The sequence below is a fragment of the Pelodiscus sinensis genome, unplaced genomic scaffold (assembly GCF_049634645.1).
Source record: "Pelodiscus sinensis isolate JC-2024 unplaced genomic scaffold, ASM4963464v1 ctg50, whole genome shotgun sequence".
Lineage (NCBI taxonomy): Eukaryota > Metazoa > Chordata > Testudines > Trionychidae > Pelodiscus > Pelodiscus sinensis.
In genome coordinates this window covers 403,211-419,680 of record NW_027465948.1, presented here as the reverse complement: position 1 = coordinate 419,680, position 16,470 = coordinate 403,211, and the positions used below count along the sequence as shown (strand labels likewise).

General features: G+C 50.8%; 1 protein-coding gene across 1 annotated transcript; it reads right to left on the bottom strand.

Moving 5' to 3' along the window:
• Positions 1 to 4,899: 4,899 nt before the first annotated feature.
• On the bottom strand, positions 4,900 to 15,657 carry LOC142825318 (NTPase KAP family P-loop domain-containing protein 1-like). Its single transcript, XM_075917258.1, has 3 exons — positions 15,477 to 15,657; positions 14,125 to 14,827; positions 4,900 to 4,918 (listed from the first exon to the last, which is right to left on the bottom strand). Exons 1-3 carry the CDS (start codon positions 15,655 to 15,657, stop codon positions 4,900 to 4,902), a joined length of 903 nt encoding a protein of 300 aa, XP_075773373.1.
• Positions 15,658 to 16,470: the final 813 nt, after the last annotated feature.

Sequence of the window (16,470 nt, the reverse complement as noted above, 5' to 3'; positions counted from 1 at the left end):
AGGGAAAAAACCCCTCCTGATTGGTAGAGGGAGGCAGGGCGAGTTCTTAGAGGGGTCACACAACCCACTGCTGGGTGGGTCATCCGGTCCCAAAACTGCCCCCCGATTGGTCAAAGGGGTTCGCGGGGCGGTCCTACAGGGAAAAACCCCCTCCTGATTGGTGGAGGGAGGCGGGGCAAGTTCTTAGAGGGGTCACACAACCCACTGCGGGGCGGGTCATCCGGTCCCAGAACTGCCCCCCCGCTTGGTTAAAGCGGTTCGCGGGGCGGTCCTACAGGGGAAAAACCCTTCCTGATTGGTTGAGGGAGGCGGGGCGAGTCCTTAGAGGGGTCACATGACACTCCTTACTTCCGGTCACCTGCCCCTCTTGACCCCGGATGTATTACCCCCAAAGGCAGGACTTCCGGTGACAGGGGACGGGCCTAACGGGGGTCACATGACACCCGGTCAGCTGTCCCTCTTGACCCGGATGTACTACCATCCAGTGGCCGGACTTCTGGTGACAGGGGAGAAGGGAATTCTGGCGGTCAGGGGGCGGGACTTCCGGGATCAGGGGGCAGGGCTAACGTTTGATTGATGGTAGGGCCCTTATACTACTTAGGGGATTCCACATGCCGGGGGAATTCACTAAGGGTGGCTTTAATTGGCATTTAAGCATCTAACTGTGGATTTTGGTGATTTCCTTTAGATATCCAGGGCCTTTAACTGTGCTTGTATTGTCCAGTCTCATAAGTTGCTGAGTGTCCTCAAACTCCCTCTGATGATATTGGGAGTTCAGAACACTCTGCCCTTCAAAGAAGGTACTCAGCAGATATCATTCGTCCTCCAAATTTAGAGGCTATGATCCTCCACCTCATAGAAAAAGTTTCCTGAATAGTTAGGTTTCTAGTCTCTCTCAGCACTTTACTCTTGCCCTCCTGGGTTCTGGGCCTATGAGGAGTCACCAGACAACAGTTAGCAAAGGAGGGTAAAAGGCTGAGGGGGTCTGGGATATCATTGTCTGTGGTTCTCAATGGGGAGAGAATCTTCCTGTGATGGCTGAATATGGGAAGGGGATCAGTGTTTTCCCCTGTTGAATTGACACTTTCTGATCATTCACTATATTAGGTAATAGGAGTTCCCCTAATCTTGTGGTGTTTCCTGTTTTGGAGATTGTTTTCCATTCCATATCCAGCAGCTTAATCCCAACCCATATTATTATATTTATTAAGGGGCATTGTACAAATGCTGATGACTCTTTAAGTTTATTTCTCAGGTGCTGGCCATGCTGTGTCTCACAAACAGTCACCTGTAAATAACCCTCCCCTGTAAATAATATAGTGTTTGTATTTACTGTGCACATGTTTCCAATTAAACTCTTTGAAGTATCTGTTTCAATTACTCAGGGGCCTGATTTCTTCTTTCAGAGTATGTCTACACTACAGCATTATTTCAAAATATCTTATTTCGAAATAGCGCGTCTACACACAAAATGCATTTTGAAATAGCGTTTTGCTATTTCGAAATAGCGCGTCCACACTGAGTGGACGGTGAATCGCATTTAAGGCCGGACAGAATCAGGTCCGGCAGGGCATCAGGTCAGGAGTTACTTTGTGTGGCTGCTGCCTGAGGCTGTCTGAGGCCTGTGCTTAAAGGCACCCCCTTGGACAGCCAGTTCTCAGGTTTCCCTGCTTGCTTGCCTACCTCCATGAGGGACAGGAAACCATTTTGTCTCTGTGTGCTCTGGTTGCCTTCACTCGGGACATCACAGCACTCTGCAACGTGAAGCCAGAGCTGCCCCTGGGCACTCTGGTGCTTTTCGTGGACGCGTTGCTGCGGGCCTGTCTGAACCTTCTGCAGGCTGCCATCTGAGAGGTCCATCAGGGGGCTGTCAGTATCCAGGAGGCTCTGCGGGAGAGCTTCCATCCTGAGGAGCCCTCAGAGCCTCTCTGGTCTGCCCCACTGGGGGCTTGTGCCTCATTCCTCCCTCACGTCCTTCCACTTACCTCTCCCTAAGCCCCCTTCCTGATGTCAAATAAAATACATGTATTTTCATGAACACAAACTATCTTTATTTAACAAAACCCCGGGGGAGAGGGGGGAGAATGAAACTCTGGTGAGACTGGGGAAAGGAGGCGGGAGAGAGGAGAAGAGAGGGGGGGGAGAGGGAAGGGGGAAAACTTGGGGGGAGGAAGCAAGGGGAAGAAAGGGGAGGGGAAGGTCAAGGCTCAGGGTTGGGGGGCTCTCCAGACCAACTTGATTTTCATGCAAACTTGCTCCTGGGTTCACATGTGGCCTTTAGTGCCACGCTGGCAGCTATCCTGCCATTGACGGCCGCATTCCTCTCTCTAGTGCAGAGATCATGGACATTGGGGGCAATCCCCCCAAACCTGAATAAGGTCCATGATCTCCACCCTGGACCAGGAAGGTGCCCGCCTTCTCCAGCCCCTGTCAGGCTCCTGGGAGCTGGCAGACTGCTCCTGGCGAGTGGTGGAGGGCTGGCTGCCAGTCTTTGCTGGCTCATGTTTGGGGGCCACTGGATCAGGGGTAGTGACTGCTGGCTCTGGCCTGGCAGGCTTGGAACTGGCACAGACACTGTGGCCAGAGTCAACCCCTAAAGGCTCCGGGGAGGGAGGAAGGAGAGGAGTGATCTTGGTTGAGGCTGGAGTGGCCACCAGGGCACCCTGGGAAGTGTCAAAGTCAGACAGGACTCACAGATTTGGCAGACTGCTCTGTTTATTTCAGCAAAGCTTTGCTAAAATGCATTCAGAAAATGTGAGTACCATACAAGGTTCAAACCCCTTGATTTTATACAGTCAAAAGGCCAAGTTAACAAGATCAAAGGGTGTGGCAAAACTTCACATTATTAGTGTGGTTAAGTATCTTCATTTCAATATCAAGCACACAGCAATCTCCTGGCTATATCTCCCTGATTATCTAGAATTGCTTTCTGTCTAACACCTAATGTTTCTCTTCCTGTTAAACTCAGGCCCAAATTGGCTAGCACCTTGATCTGCATACCTACAATCAACATTAACATACTTTTCTTCTTCCTCTTAAAAGACAAACAGAATTCCTTCAACTTATTCAATTATTACAGTACAATTCATCTTTCTCCTACAGTATAATTCTTTCTACTTTCACAATCCCTCCTTTTGGTCAAGCCTCGCCTATGACCAACAATTACTGGGTTCCTTGCATTAACCGTTCTTTGTCTTTTTGTTCATTAGTGATATTTAAAAGCATCAGATTAGCACTCTGGTGAGGGGACATGTCTGTGACATGTCTTGCACAGTTTTGGATACAACAGGAGATTAACTGAAAACATACAAACATTATTAAGATTCCAAATAGGATAGTCAGGGCTTCCTGAAACAACCAGTTTCCTATGCCAGAGAAATTGGACAAGTTACTTAGCCATTTTCACAGGGAACTTGGCTCTTCGTTGGAAAGGTATGCAATCTTTTTTAAGTAGCTAGCGCGATCTATTATATCATTGGTGTTGTCTGGTATATATACACAACATTCTTTGCCAATGAGAGCACAGGTCCCTCCTTTTGCTGCCAGCACTATATCCAATGCCTGACGGTTTTAGAGGACCACTTGTCTGATCGCTCCTGTTTCTTTGGCCAGGGCCCTTAAACTTTTTCCAGTTTCATTTTCCATGATTTTAACTACTGTTTGTAACCTCAGAAGCCTTTTTGCATGATGTATTACTCCCCCAAGTGGGTCAAAGGAACCACCAATAGCCTCTTCCCAAGTTAAAGGGCTTATGTGATTCACATACCATTGGGCATCCGACAAGTCCCTTCTTTTTCGCCTAAAATTACGGAGGCGTTCTCATGGGAAGGACTCTAACACTCGGAATTGTGGGAAGAGTTGGGCGGGATAACAGATACCTGACCAGTTAACTGGTAATGTGGTATAGGCCTTTGTTCCACAGACCCAATGATGCCCTATCAAAGCCGGGAAGGGTCGGTTGCACCCCTTTGCCATATAGGTGTCTATAAAGGAGGAGTAATATCCCCCGAAGGGCACACGGTGATTCTCCTTACGGGGAGTGGTGTTATTTGCATGGCATTAAAGATTGTACTGATGTTACAATATGCTGGAGACAACTGCTCCTCCCCAGATTCAGCCCCGTCCCATTACACACCAAACACCAGTGACCTTTTTTCTCCTCCACACTTATCCGTTTAGATACATTTATTCCCACAATTATTCCCACTGCTTCCCAAGTGTCATTACTGTTCCATGTCTTGTTAAACGGGTGAGGCCTGGGGAATTAAGTGGGATTGCCAAGACAGGAACCAGCTTGTGAGTGGGATGGAATGTGGCTGCAGACCCAGCAATTAGAGATATTAAGGGTCTGAGCGATCCATACTTGCTGGTGGATAAAAGAATTGTCATTGTCATTGTGGATTCCCCAGATCTTAAGACACCAGTGGCCGAGGAACAGGCCCCACCAGAGGCACATGTTGGAGGCAAGACCCTTTTGGTTCTGACAACCTCCACTGAGGGACCCGCAGTTACGGTTTTATGTCCACCAGGCAGCAGGCGCTAGGCTCACTACTGCTTCTTCTTGGGCCTTGCTTTTGGTCCTCATCTGCTTCAGGCAATCCTTACGCGAACGTAGGTTGTAAGGTATTGCAGGCTGTTCCTCTACGTCTTCTTCTGGAGTCAAAATTGACTCTGCATGGTCCTGAGGTGATGATTGGTCCGCTGGGGATGGTGCCTTCTTACACTGCGAAGCCTGTATCCATGCTGCGATGCCGGATAACTTAACAGCCGTCTGGGCAGTGAGCAGCACCTGATGCAGGCCCTTCCACCGGGGTTCCATGGCGTGTTTTCGTTGGTGGTGTCGTACGTAGACCCAATCACCTGTCTCGAGAGTGTGGCAGGCATCCGAGGTGGGTTCTGTCAGCCAGGCGGCTCGAACCTGTGAATGGAAGTGACTTACAGCTTGCATTAGTCCCTTGCAGTACTGAAGGAGTGTACTGTGAGTCAAGTTCAAGTCTGAGACTGGAGTAATGGTAGCCATTGTTCACATAAACAATTTCAAAAGGACTTAATTTATGTCTTTGGGATGGTAGGGACAGTGCAGCAGGTGTGTGACATGTAACACACGATCCAGTGCTGAACAAGTTGTTCAGTAAAACGTGTACCCCGGTCACTGGACAGAGTGGCAGGAGTTTCTTTGGCAGGCATAATATGATTTAACAAACATTTGGCAACAGACAGCAAATCAGCTTTGCGACAAGACTTTGAAAGACTTCAATCCAACCCGAAAATAAGCATACCATAACCAAAATAAATTCATATAGTTGACACACAGGCATTTGTACAAAATCAAGCTGCCAATGCAAGAACAGTGCTTGGGGCAGGCCCCAGAACCCTTGAGCTACCTTTACAGGTTTGCCAACATTGTAGCTTTGGCAAGTGGTACAGGCGGCACAGTGGTGAGCTGCAAAAGAGCTGAAATGGGGGGCCCACCATTCTGCCTTAGTTACAGCAGAGATCATACCCTTCTTTCCGACATGCGAAATGCCGTGTAGCAGGGCGGCCAGAGCTGGGTAGAGCGAAAAGGGGGCCACAAAGGCACCAATAAGGGGGCGCCAAAGGGAATCAGGGTGTAGAGAGCAACCCTGGGTGACCCAGGAGTCTTTTTCTGTTTCTGAGGCAGAGTCTTGGAGCAGGGTGACTTTAGAAAGGGACTGCGGTGGTACAGAAACAGAAAGGGAACCGAGAAACGCACCTGGGGAAGGTTCTATGGCAGCATTACCCTTAGCAACATCAGTATCTGCTGTGGAGTGACCAGGGCACTTAACAATAGCTAATGCAGATGGGAGTGCATACAGGAGAGCAGCAATGTAGGGGCCATTCTTGATAGGGGTACCAGCAGAGGTAAGGAAACCCCGAGCTTGCCAGAGGGTGCCAAAGTCATGTACAACCCCAAAAGCATATCGAGAATCAGTATAAATGGTGGCGGAGCGTCCCTCAGTCAGAAAGCAAGCGCGGGTTAGGGCAACTAGTTCAGCGACTTGTGCTGAGGTCACAGAAGGTAAAGGCGCAGCTCCTAGGGTTTCAGAGAGTGATACCACAGCGTATCCTGCGAGGAGACGACCTTGGCTATCTCTAAAGCAGGAACCTTCAGTGAATAACACAAGGTCGGAGTTAGAGAGAGGGACATCAGAAAGGTCGGGGCATGAGACGGTGACAGCAGAGACACTTGCAAGGCAGTCGAGGGGTTCACCGTCATTAGCCAGAGGAAGGAGAGTGGCAGGGTTCAACTGAGAACAGCACTTTATGGTGATATGCGAAGCCGAAAGCAGTAAAAGTGAGGCGGGTGGAGGAAAGGTGAGCTGTATTACATTGTAGCAGGAGAGTATCTATAGAGTGAGGGACCATGAGAGAAACAGGAGAGCGGAGGACAAGGGACTCAGACATTTCAATTAGGCGTGCCGCGGCAGCCACAGCACGCAGACAGGGGGGTAGACCTTGGGCAACAGGATCCAAGGTGGCAGAGAAATAAGCTACTGGACGATTTTTGCCACCATGCTCCTGAGTAAGAACCCCAAGTGCACAACCAGATTGCTCGTGGCAGAAAAGGGTAAAGGCTTACAGTAGTCAGGTAACCCTAAGGTGGGGGGGGGGGGGTGGGCAGTGAGAAGCACTAAAGAGTCAGTTTCTGAGGCAGATAATGAAGGGGAACAGAGGAGTAGATCATTTACACATTGGACCAATGTGGACCCAGAGGGGAAGACCAGGTTAACAAGGTCTTTGGCTAATGCTTGGGAAAAGTAAGACGGGCTTTCTGTGTACCCCTTGGGAAGCATACTGCTGCTCCTTGTAAGAAAAGGCAAAAAGATACTGGAACTTAGGGTGAACCGGGACAGAAAAGAAAGCAGAACACAAATCAACAACAGTAAAATGAGTTGCATCTGGCAGGATAGAAGCCAGATTGGTTGCTGGGTTAGGGATTACAGGAAAGGTGGGTACAACAATGCAGTTAATAGCTTGAAGATCCTGAACAAACCGCCATGATTTACCATCAGCTTTTCGAACTGGGAGGATAGGGGTGTTACAGGGGCTGGAACAGGGGACAATAATGCCTTGTTCCCACAGGGTGGATATGACCGGAGCTGAAACCTCTAAATCCCAAAAACCCGGTGCCACAACCCCTTCTCCGACCTTATCCCCATTCTTGGTACCCTCCCCGTTCCCAGTACTGTCTGCCCTGCCCTGAATAATGCTGTATTTGCAGAGCTATCAACTTTTGTGAGGACTGCTTCTCTTTCCTTTTAGAGTGCAGTGGCAATGCTCTGCCACTGCTTGCAATTTGTCCATGGTCTTGGCCTCCCATCCAACACTTATTTGCTTTAACATACTGCTAATAGCAGATAAGAGGCTATTAACAAACGCATGCGCCAGGGCGCCCTGTCCATTTTTACCTGGTTGCTGTACCCCAAAAAAACCCCAAAAAAACCCAAACAAACAAAAAAAACCATCAGTCAGTCTGTGTGATAGTTGCCCGGGTTTTTTTTTTTTTCTTTGTTGCTGTTTACGGGGTTATAAGTAGTTTACACAGTTGCAGGAGGTCTGCTTCAGAGGGTTCATAGGCATTGCACACTAGCAAAATTTCTCTGCAAATTTGGTAGGGTTTTCCTGGGGCTTTGGAAAACCTTTTAAAATCGAGTGGAGCTCCGTGTGGGCCAAGGGTTTATAGCTTCAAGTAGGACCGGTCTGAGTCTTCTTGGAGGACGGGGTAAAGGGAAGCGCTCGATCTGGTGGTGGGAGAGGAGGTTTCCAATAAAGCTTTTTCTTATAATTAGAATTTTTAAGGGAGGCGAGCTTCGATTCAGTTCATTTAAGATTTGCCTCGTCCCACCACTGCATGAAGCAATCTACCTCTCCTCTAGCCAATTTAGTTTTGGGAAGGCCAAGTTTGTCTTTTAAGACGTCCACTTGGTCTTTGTTCCAAGATCCTAACAGTGGCCACTGAGTTTTGGGATCCCCCCAGAGTCAATCTAGATCATTTTTCCAGAAATTTACAGGAGTCCGGACCCTTTCTAAAATATATAAACTGAGCCAGGGTCCCTTTAGGGAACTATCCCTGCTTAGATGTCTAGTTACCCATACAGGAGGACTTCATACACCAATCACACAAGGAGGAAATTCGGGTTCGTCAGAGCGGTGCCCAGTGCAACACACAAAAGAAGCCCACAGGCTACTGCCTCAATCGCCCTTGCGTTCACTCCAAGGATTTTATCCAAGGTGCGGTGCGGCTGCGATTGTGCAGATTCCAGTCACACAGACCGTGGGGACAGGAGCCCCTTGGTCGGCCAGTCCCTGGACAGGGATGGCTCCCAGACTCACTCACACCACAGGGAAGACGGATAGACACAGAGACAAGACAGTCCTCAGTGCGGACAAAATAATTACCTGACCAGAGTCCTGATGTTAGATCCCGGGATCCCTACCAGAACAGAGCAGGAACCAACAGGTTCGATGGCGTAGACTTCGCTATGGTTGTGCACCTTTCCGTTCTGGTGGAGGACCGCTGGGGCCAAATGCCCAGGTGCCGGCTACCACGGTCATCCTGCCAGACAGTCAGGGATCACACAGCCTCAGCGAAGACGGTTGCCATCTCAGTGGGACCTCCAAATTGTCAAAGTCAGACAGGACTCACAGATTTGGCAGACTGCTCTGTTTATTTCAGCAAAGCTTTGCTAAAATGCATGGAGAAAATGTGAGTACCATACAAGGTTCAAACCCCTTGATTTTATACAGTCAAAAGAAAGCCAAGTTAACAAGATCAAAGGGTGTGGCAAAACTTCACATTATTAGTGTGGTTAAGTATCTTCATTTCAATATTAAGCACACAGCAATCTCCTGGCTATATCTCCCTGATTATCTGGAATTGTTTCCTGTCTAACACCTAATGTTCCTTTTCCTGTTAAACTCAGGCCCAAATTGGCTAGCACCTTGATCTGCATACCTACAATCAACATTAACATACTTTTCTTCTTTCTCTTAAAAAGACAAACAGAATTCCTTCAACTTATTCAGTTATTACAGCACAATTCATCTTTTTCTTACAGTATAATTCTTTCTACTTTCACAACTTTGACCACCAGGGTCTGAAGCCCCACAGACAGGGGCCACGGATGGGGAGGGGGAGAGGCAAAGGGGGCAGTTGTCTCGGGAGCTGATGATTTAAAAGGGTCCAGGCCTCTGGGTCACTGTATCGACTATTATGGCAGCCGCCACTGCCAGAGACCCGGGCAAATGAAATCAGTCCTAGAGCTCTGTCTGGTGCAAGGTGGGTGGCGCTAAGGCCTGATTGGCCCTCGCCTTGCCCCTCCTACCTTTAGCTTTGCCCCTTTGAGGGGGTCTAGAGCCTTGCCCCTTTGAGGGGGTCTTGAGCCGACCCCCTCCCATACATTACCCAGGGCCCGACAACGTCTGTCACCAGCCCCGTTGACATGAATGTGCCCCAAATCCCTCAGACCCAGTACAGTCCCCCCCCCCCTTCCCCCCCCGGATCCTTAATTCTTCTCTTGTCATCTGATTGCTTCAAGCATTGTTACAGGCTGGGGACCGACTGGCTAAGCAGCAGTTCAGCAGAAAAGGACCTGGGGATTCCAGTGGATGAGAAGCCGGAGATGAGTCAACAGGGTGGCCTTGTAGCCAAGAAGGCTAATGGCATATTAGGGGGCATTAGGAGGAGCATTGCCTGCAGATCCAGAGAAGTGATTATTCCCCTTTATTCGGCTCTGGTGAGGCCACATCTGGAGTATTGTGTCCAGTTCTGGGCCCCCAACTACAGGAAGGATGGGGACGCATTGGAGGGGGTCCAGGGGAGCTTGACCAAAATGATTCGGGGTCTGGAGCACATGACCTATGAGGAGAAACTGGGGGATTTGGGTTTGTTTAGCCTGCAGAAGCAAAGAGTGAGGGGGGATTTGATAGCAGCCTTCAACTTCCTGAAGGGAGGTTCCAAAGAGGATGGAGAGAGGCTGTTCTCAGTAGTGAGGGATGGCAGAACACGGAACAGTGGTCTCAGGTTACAGCGGGGGAGGTCTAGGTTGGACATTAGGAAAAACTATTTCCCTAGGAGGGTGGGGAAGCACTGGGCTGGGTTCCCTAGGGAGGTGGTGGAATCTCCATCCCTAGAGGTTTTTAAGTCTCGGTTTGACAAAGCCCTGGCTGGGATGATTGAGTTGGGATTGGTCCTGCCTTGGGCAGGGGGCTGGACTTGATGACTCCTGAGGTCTTTTCCAACTCTAGGATTCTATGATTCATCCGTGCGATGTCACTGGAGTCTCAGGGAGGTACACTGTGGGCGAAAGCCCCGATCTTGCTTCTGGTTTTGTACAGGCGGCCGTGAAAGTAACTTTACAGTTTCTCACAGGTACTGTCCTATTGCAGCCCAGGTCTTTGCAGTTCTTGCTGGAGCTGCGCACCAGGGCACTTTCACCTCTGTGTTCAGGATTCAGAGTTATCTCTTTTCCCAAAGATCTTCCCTGGAGCTGTTCAGAGAGAGCTTGCTCCCTCTCGCCACAGTCTCTCTTAAGGCAACCATGTTCTTCAGAGCCTCTGGCCTGACGTGGAACGGGACGGGGGACACCACAGAAGAGGCCAAATTCGCCGGGGGAAACACTCCAAGGAAATGGATGCTAAAGAGGGTCCATTCGCCAAGACTCATGTGCAGGGCCTCTTTGATTTCAGTGTTGTCACTATAGACCAGCGCGCGCCCGTTGAGATTATGGTCCCTGAGCCTCTGTTTGTACAGCGGGACGTTTTCCTCCTTCAAGCCGATTGTGTCCATCTGGAAGAGAAGTGGGAGCACCCGTTAGTGCCGTGCATCTACTGAACAGGTCGCCAAACACGTTTTTAGGAAGGGTCCGCTATAGCTCCCGAGAGGAACCTGTCTGGGCTTGCTCAGATTCTAGCAAACAAGGCGGGCCGGCCGGCTGTGGGGCCAGGTATGGTACCCTGCACACCCCACTGCCGTGTGCTTGGATTCTGCTAGGGGCACCGCTGAGCAAGTTGGCACGGCAGGGGAAATAGCATGCTCTCTGCAGGCAAAAGCTAGCAATGCAGGGACCACTGGAGGGGTGTGTTGAAATGAAGAGGGAAGGTTTCCTGACCCTGCTTGTAGGCTGGAGGGAAGCATGCAGTCAGCCTGACGGGGGTGGAGTTGGGCCTCTCGACCTAAGGCTATATCTACACTGCGGGCCTTTGCAGGCAGAGAGTATGCTAATGAAGCACTCGTTAGCAACTTCTTGTGCTTCATTAGGGGTGTGTCTGGACTACATGCCTCTGTCGACGGAGGCATGTAGATTAGACAGATCGGCAGAGGGAAATGAAGCCACGATTAAAATAATCGCGGCTTCATTTAAATTTAAATGGCTGCCCTGCTCTGCCGATCAGCTGTTTGTCAGCAGATCGGGGCAGTCTGGATGTTCCCCTGTCGACAGAAAACCCTTTTGTCGACCGCCCCGGTAAACCTCATCCCACGAGGCATAACGGGGCGGTCGACAAAAGGGTTTTCTGTCGACAGGGGAACGTCCAGACTGCCCCGATCTGCCGACAAACAGCTGATCGGCAGAGCAGGGCAGCCATTTAAATTTAAATGAAGCCGCGATTATTTTAATCGCGGCTTCATTTCCCTCTTCCGATCTGTCTAATCTACATGCCTCCGTCGACGGAGGCATGTAGTCTAGACACACCCTAGCATGCTCTCTGCAGGCAAAAGCTAGCAGTGTAGACATAGCCTCAGGGTTCTTGTGTGTTATTCTGGATAAGGGGTATTACGCTGCAGGCCTCCAGCAAGAGTATTTATGTTTTTGCCTCTCTTCTCTCTGGAGTGCATAACAGACAGCTACGGGTCTCCCAGTCTTAAAACCGACCAAAGTCATTTCAGAGCGTAAAGGATGAACCCGGGGAGAGCCAGCCAATGGCTTCGGGGTTGGAGGAAAGAGCTGCAAGGAACCGAGTTGTTCCAAGAAGAAATGTTTTGTGCAAACCAAGAGTCAGGAGCAGCAGAAAGTGGGGGAACTAGCAGAGCCCGGACTGTGGCCTTGCCCCCTACATCACCCTTTCCCCCTCATCCTCACTCTGCCCATTCCCTCTCATGTGCCCCCCTACTCCTGAGGCCTCAAACCCACACTGTGCCTTCCCCGAAAGCCCCCATCCCACACCGCCTGTTCCCCTCAACATCCTACCCCCACTAGTTCTCGCTCCTCTCCCTCCAGTTATGCACCAGTTATGTGGGACAGTTTTCTCCCAGCTCTGGGGCCCGTAGTCAGGGCTGTCCCTAGGCCCATGGGAAATATGTTTAATTATTTAAATCGCGGCTTCATTTAAATTTAAATGGCTGCCGCGCTCTGCCTACCAGCTGATGATCAGCTGTTTGTCGGCAGATCGGGGCAGTGTGGACGCTCCCGTCGACATGAAAGCCCTTTGTCGACCTCCCCCTGATGCCTCGTGGGATGAGGTTTACCGGGGAGGTCGACAAAGGGCTTTCACGTCGACGGGGAAGCGTCCAGACTGCCCCGATCTGCCGACAAACAGCTGATCATCAGCTGGTCGGCAGAGCGCGGCAGCCATTTAAATTTAAATGAAGCCACGATTATTTAAATCGCGGCTTCATTTCCCTCTGCCGATCAGCCTCATCTACATGGCTCCGTCGACGGAGCCATGTAGTTTAGACACACTCCTAGAGGGCCTAGGTTCAAATCTGCTACGGGGTTCAAATCAGCAGCAGCAGCAAGCTAGCAAGCAGAGAGGATCTGCAACTCTGCTCTAGTTCCTGAGCCCTGCTTGGGGTAGGGAGGTAGTAGGAACGACCAGACCTCCAGCAGAAGCTGCATGAGGGGAAAAGGCCCAGGCAATCCTGCAGAAGGGCCCTCAATTATTCAGGGCCCCACGATTTGCAAAGATGGCTCTGCCTGTAGCCATCATCTGTGGGCAGCTGCTGTCACATGAATGACATGCTTCTTGCGATGAAGAGGCATGGACATTCTATCGACAGCTGGCCCTGCTCGAAGGAAGGAAACCCAAGGGTGACCCACCTCTCGGCAGACATCCTCCACCGTCATACCCAGCAGAGTGCAGGTGCTGAGCTTGTCGAATTTCTTTGTCCGTTTCAGTCTGTGGCTGCCACGTTGCAGCTCCATCTGTCTTTTCAGGGATGGGTCCAAATTGACCGTGAAGGGGAGGTAGAAGAGGGCCTCCTCCACCCGAAACCTGCCGTACAGGAAAGTGTGGAACAGCTCGGGATCCTGGTCCAGTTCCAGCAGCTTTTCCATCTGGCCTTTCAGCATGTCCAGCTCTACCATGTACTTCTCGTAGACCTCCCACAGAGACATGTCGGGGCGGAGCGGGCTTCCATGGCAGCTGCCCATTCGACTCCTCTGCTCCTCATCCTCGATGCACTGCAAGAGCCAGCTCAGACGGCACGGCCACTGGTTGGCAAGGAGCACCCATTCCACCACCTTCTTCGGACACACTTCATCCTTGGGGATGTTACTCGCCAGCAGCCTGATGGTGATGGTGACGGTGTTCACGATGCGCCGCATCTGCACCACGTTGTCTGTCATGAATTCCTTCAAGGCGTCATCCAGGAGGTAGTCGAAAGCATCTTGAATGAGGTCTTTGGCTCGGATACCTTTCCCGCAGCTGCCGGTTCCCAGCGCTGGGGTTCCAACCATGAGAGGTATCTGGCTGTCCTCTGCAACTGGATTCTGGGCATCGTGGTTGGCCGAATGGTAGCGAGAGATGTTGAGGAAGTCAGAGCTGGCTTCCATCTTGCCATCCTGCCGGAAGCCGACCTCTGCCTCTAGCTGCTCCTTGCGCGCGATGATATTCCTGATCAGCCTCCGCTTGGTGTCGCAGTCCATCCGAGGGACAGAGAAGGGCAGGGTGACGATGCGGTTTAAGAACTCGTAGCCGTTGTTGGCCATACCTCTCATATACTTGGAGCTTTCCACGCAGTCGACAATGATGCTGGAGTCAACAGCCAGGATGGAGATGAAAGGGGCGTCATCGTCTGAGAGGAGGATGTTCATGGCATCAAGGACGCCCACCACCTTGTCAGGGCTGCATGTATCCAAGTGGGTGATCTCCAGCACCACCCGCAGCTTCCGCCGCTGGAAGATCTCCATGTACTGCAGGAACCCAGTGATTGTCCTGACTTCGCTTTTCACGCAGCTCATGAAGCCCAGCTGTGCACTGAGAGCCGTCTGGTTCATCTGTCTCTCCAGCTGGCTCTTCTGGGTGACGATAATGTTTCGTACCACTGTGATAGTGAGCCGTATGGCAGCTGCTGCAGAGACGCTGACAGCCGTCACCCCAATGCCTTCCACGACAGCTATGGCGTCTCCCGAGGCATCCCCGATGGGGATCCCAAACACTAGGAGGAGACCACCCACCCCAATAGCTACCATGATCAAAAGGATCACAGCCACCCACAGCGGGAGGAAGAGGAACTTCTTGCTAACCCATTCCTGATCCCCTGGTCTTTCGATGATGCTACATTTCCTGTCTATGGTCCTGTAAATGCTCATGGGTAGGAGACCAAAGTGGCTTTCGATGCCGTCGCACAGTGTGGTAATGAGGCCTGCCCAAAGCTGGTCGCAGCCCGCGTACTCCCAGGCGCTGAAATGGATGAAGACGTGTTTCACGTTCCTTCTCCACTTCTGCTGCTCCGTCAGGACCGGCCGGTAGAAGATCATGAGTAACAGGAGCTTGAGTAGATCCCGGCCAGTGTTGTCACGCTGCATCTTCTGCGTCCGCTGAAATTCCTCCTGGTCTTTCTTCTTCGATTCGTTTTCCATGTTCTCTGAGATAAAAGAGGAAGATATGTTAGGTACCTGGCAGTGCCTTAAATCTCTCCTCCTGAAGGGTCTTCCAGCTTCACAATCCCTCCCTTCTGGGAAGCAATCAAGAATGGGTAGCTCTTGGCAAAGCCATCCTTAGGATTGATGGGATCCTACACCGTTCTATTAAACTGGTGCCCATCTGCCCAACAGCAGCCCAGATGGATGTTGAATTTTTAGCGATGTGATTTTATAATCCTCATCCACACACTAATAAACAAACACATTTTAAACTAAGGTCCTGTCGACTCTCACAGTAAATTCAGCAAACATTTAGCAGAGGTTGGCAAATGCCTGTTAAATGGCTTCATTACCATGTCGTTGATGTTCTGCCAGTAGCTCGAGCAGACTTTTTCACTTGTAAATTAACTAGATCTTCTAGAACTTCTGCTGCTGGAGGAAGCAGAGCCACAGACCATGGATAGGAAGAGGCAGGTGGGTGGAGTGGACATGAAAACCCAGTGCTGCTCCAAATTTTCAGGTCCCCTATGCGATTGCATAATCGGCAAATGAGTACGGGTGGCTCTGGCTCTTTGGAGATAGTTGTCATCCACTAATCCCCATCCCCACAAGGTTCCTTCCCCGTCTTACGTTCCCCGGGGCAGTACTCACCCTTGATTTTGTGTAAGAGCAGGTTTTTGCAATGTCCCCATGGTGCATAAAACCCAGCAGTCACTGGCGTGGGCACAGTGTACAGGGCCTTCGCTAAAGCGAGGCAGTAGATATCCTCCTTGGTCTGGAACCCTGCAACGGGCATGAGGTAAAACACGAAGATTAACCTCACCGAGCGCATCCGCAGTGGATGCTCAACAGTGTCTCCGCTAATATTTTTCGGTTCAAGGTACTAGGTACAAGGGGAGGGAGCAAACAAATGTCCGAAACCAGACAAGTTTATTTTAGGCTATAAATATTGGGGTGCCTGGCCTTACCCCCTTTGCATGGCCGAAGGGACAACAGAGACTTACTGACTGAATTGCTCCTCATCCTGGAGCACTTGAGTTGGTGCACGCGTAACCGCAAATCCAGGGCACTAGATCTGTGACTACACAGCTATAAACCTGGCCAAGTGCCTCTGTCACCAGACGGTGCCTGTGGTCGGTCTTTGTGCATAACAGCGAGATCTGCAGCAGGAGCAGGCTGCGTTACCTGCACTGACCACTGATAACACCAGAGCTCCAAGAACAGAAGCACTGAGCCACGCTGCTGAGGCAACCACATCACAGCTCTTAACACTAGGAGCCCGTAAGTACTCCTGTAGACCCTGCTTTCGCTGGCATTAAGCCAAACAGCGTCCACAGAGCCCCCTGGCACTAATGCGCCCTGCTGTGCAATGCAGAGGGAGAGATGGAGAAGAGACAGGCCCACGTGTTCCTTTGCCCTGGCCCAGGCTAGCATATGCCACTTCCCATGGTTCTGTGGGCCAGACTTGCAGGGCGGGGAAAAGAGATGTAGAGGTCATGGTGGGTAATCAGCAGAACATGAGCTCCCATTGTGGCGTTGGGGCTTAAAAAGCTATTGTAATTCTGGGATGTATAAACAGGAAACGCTTGAGCAGGAGTAAAGAGGCTGTCTCGCTTCTGTGATGGATGGGAGGCCCACTGTTCTT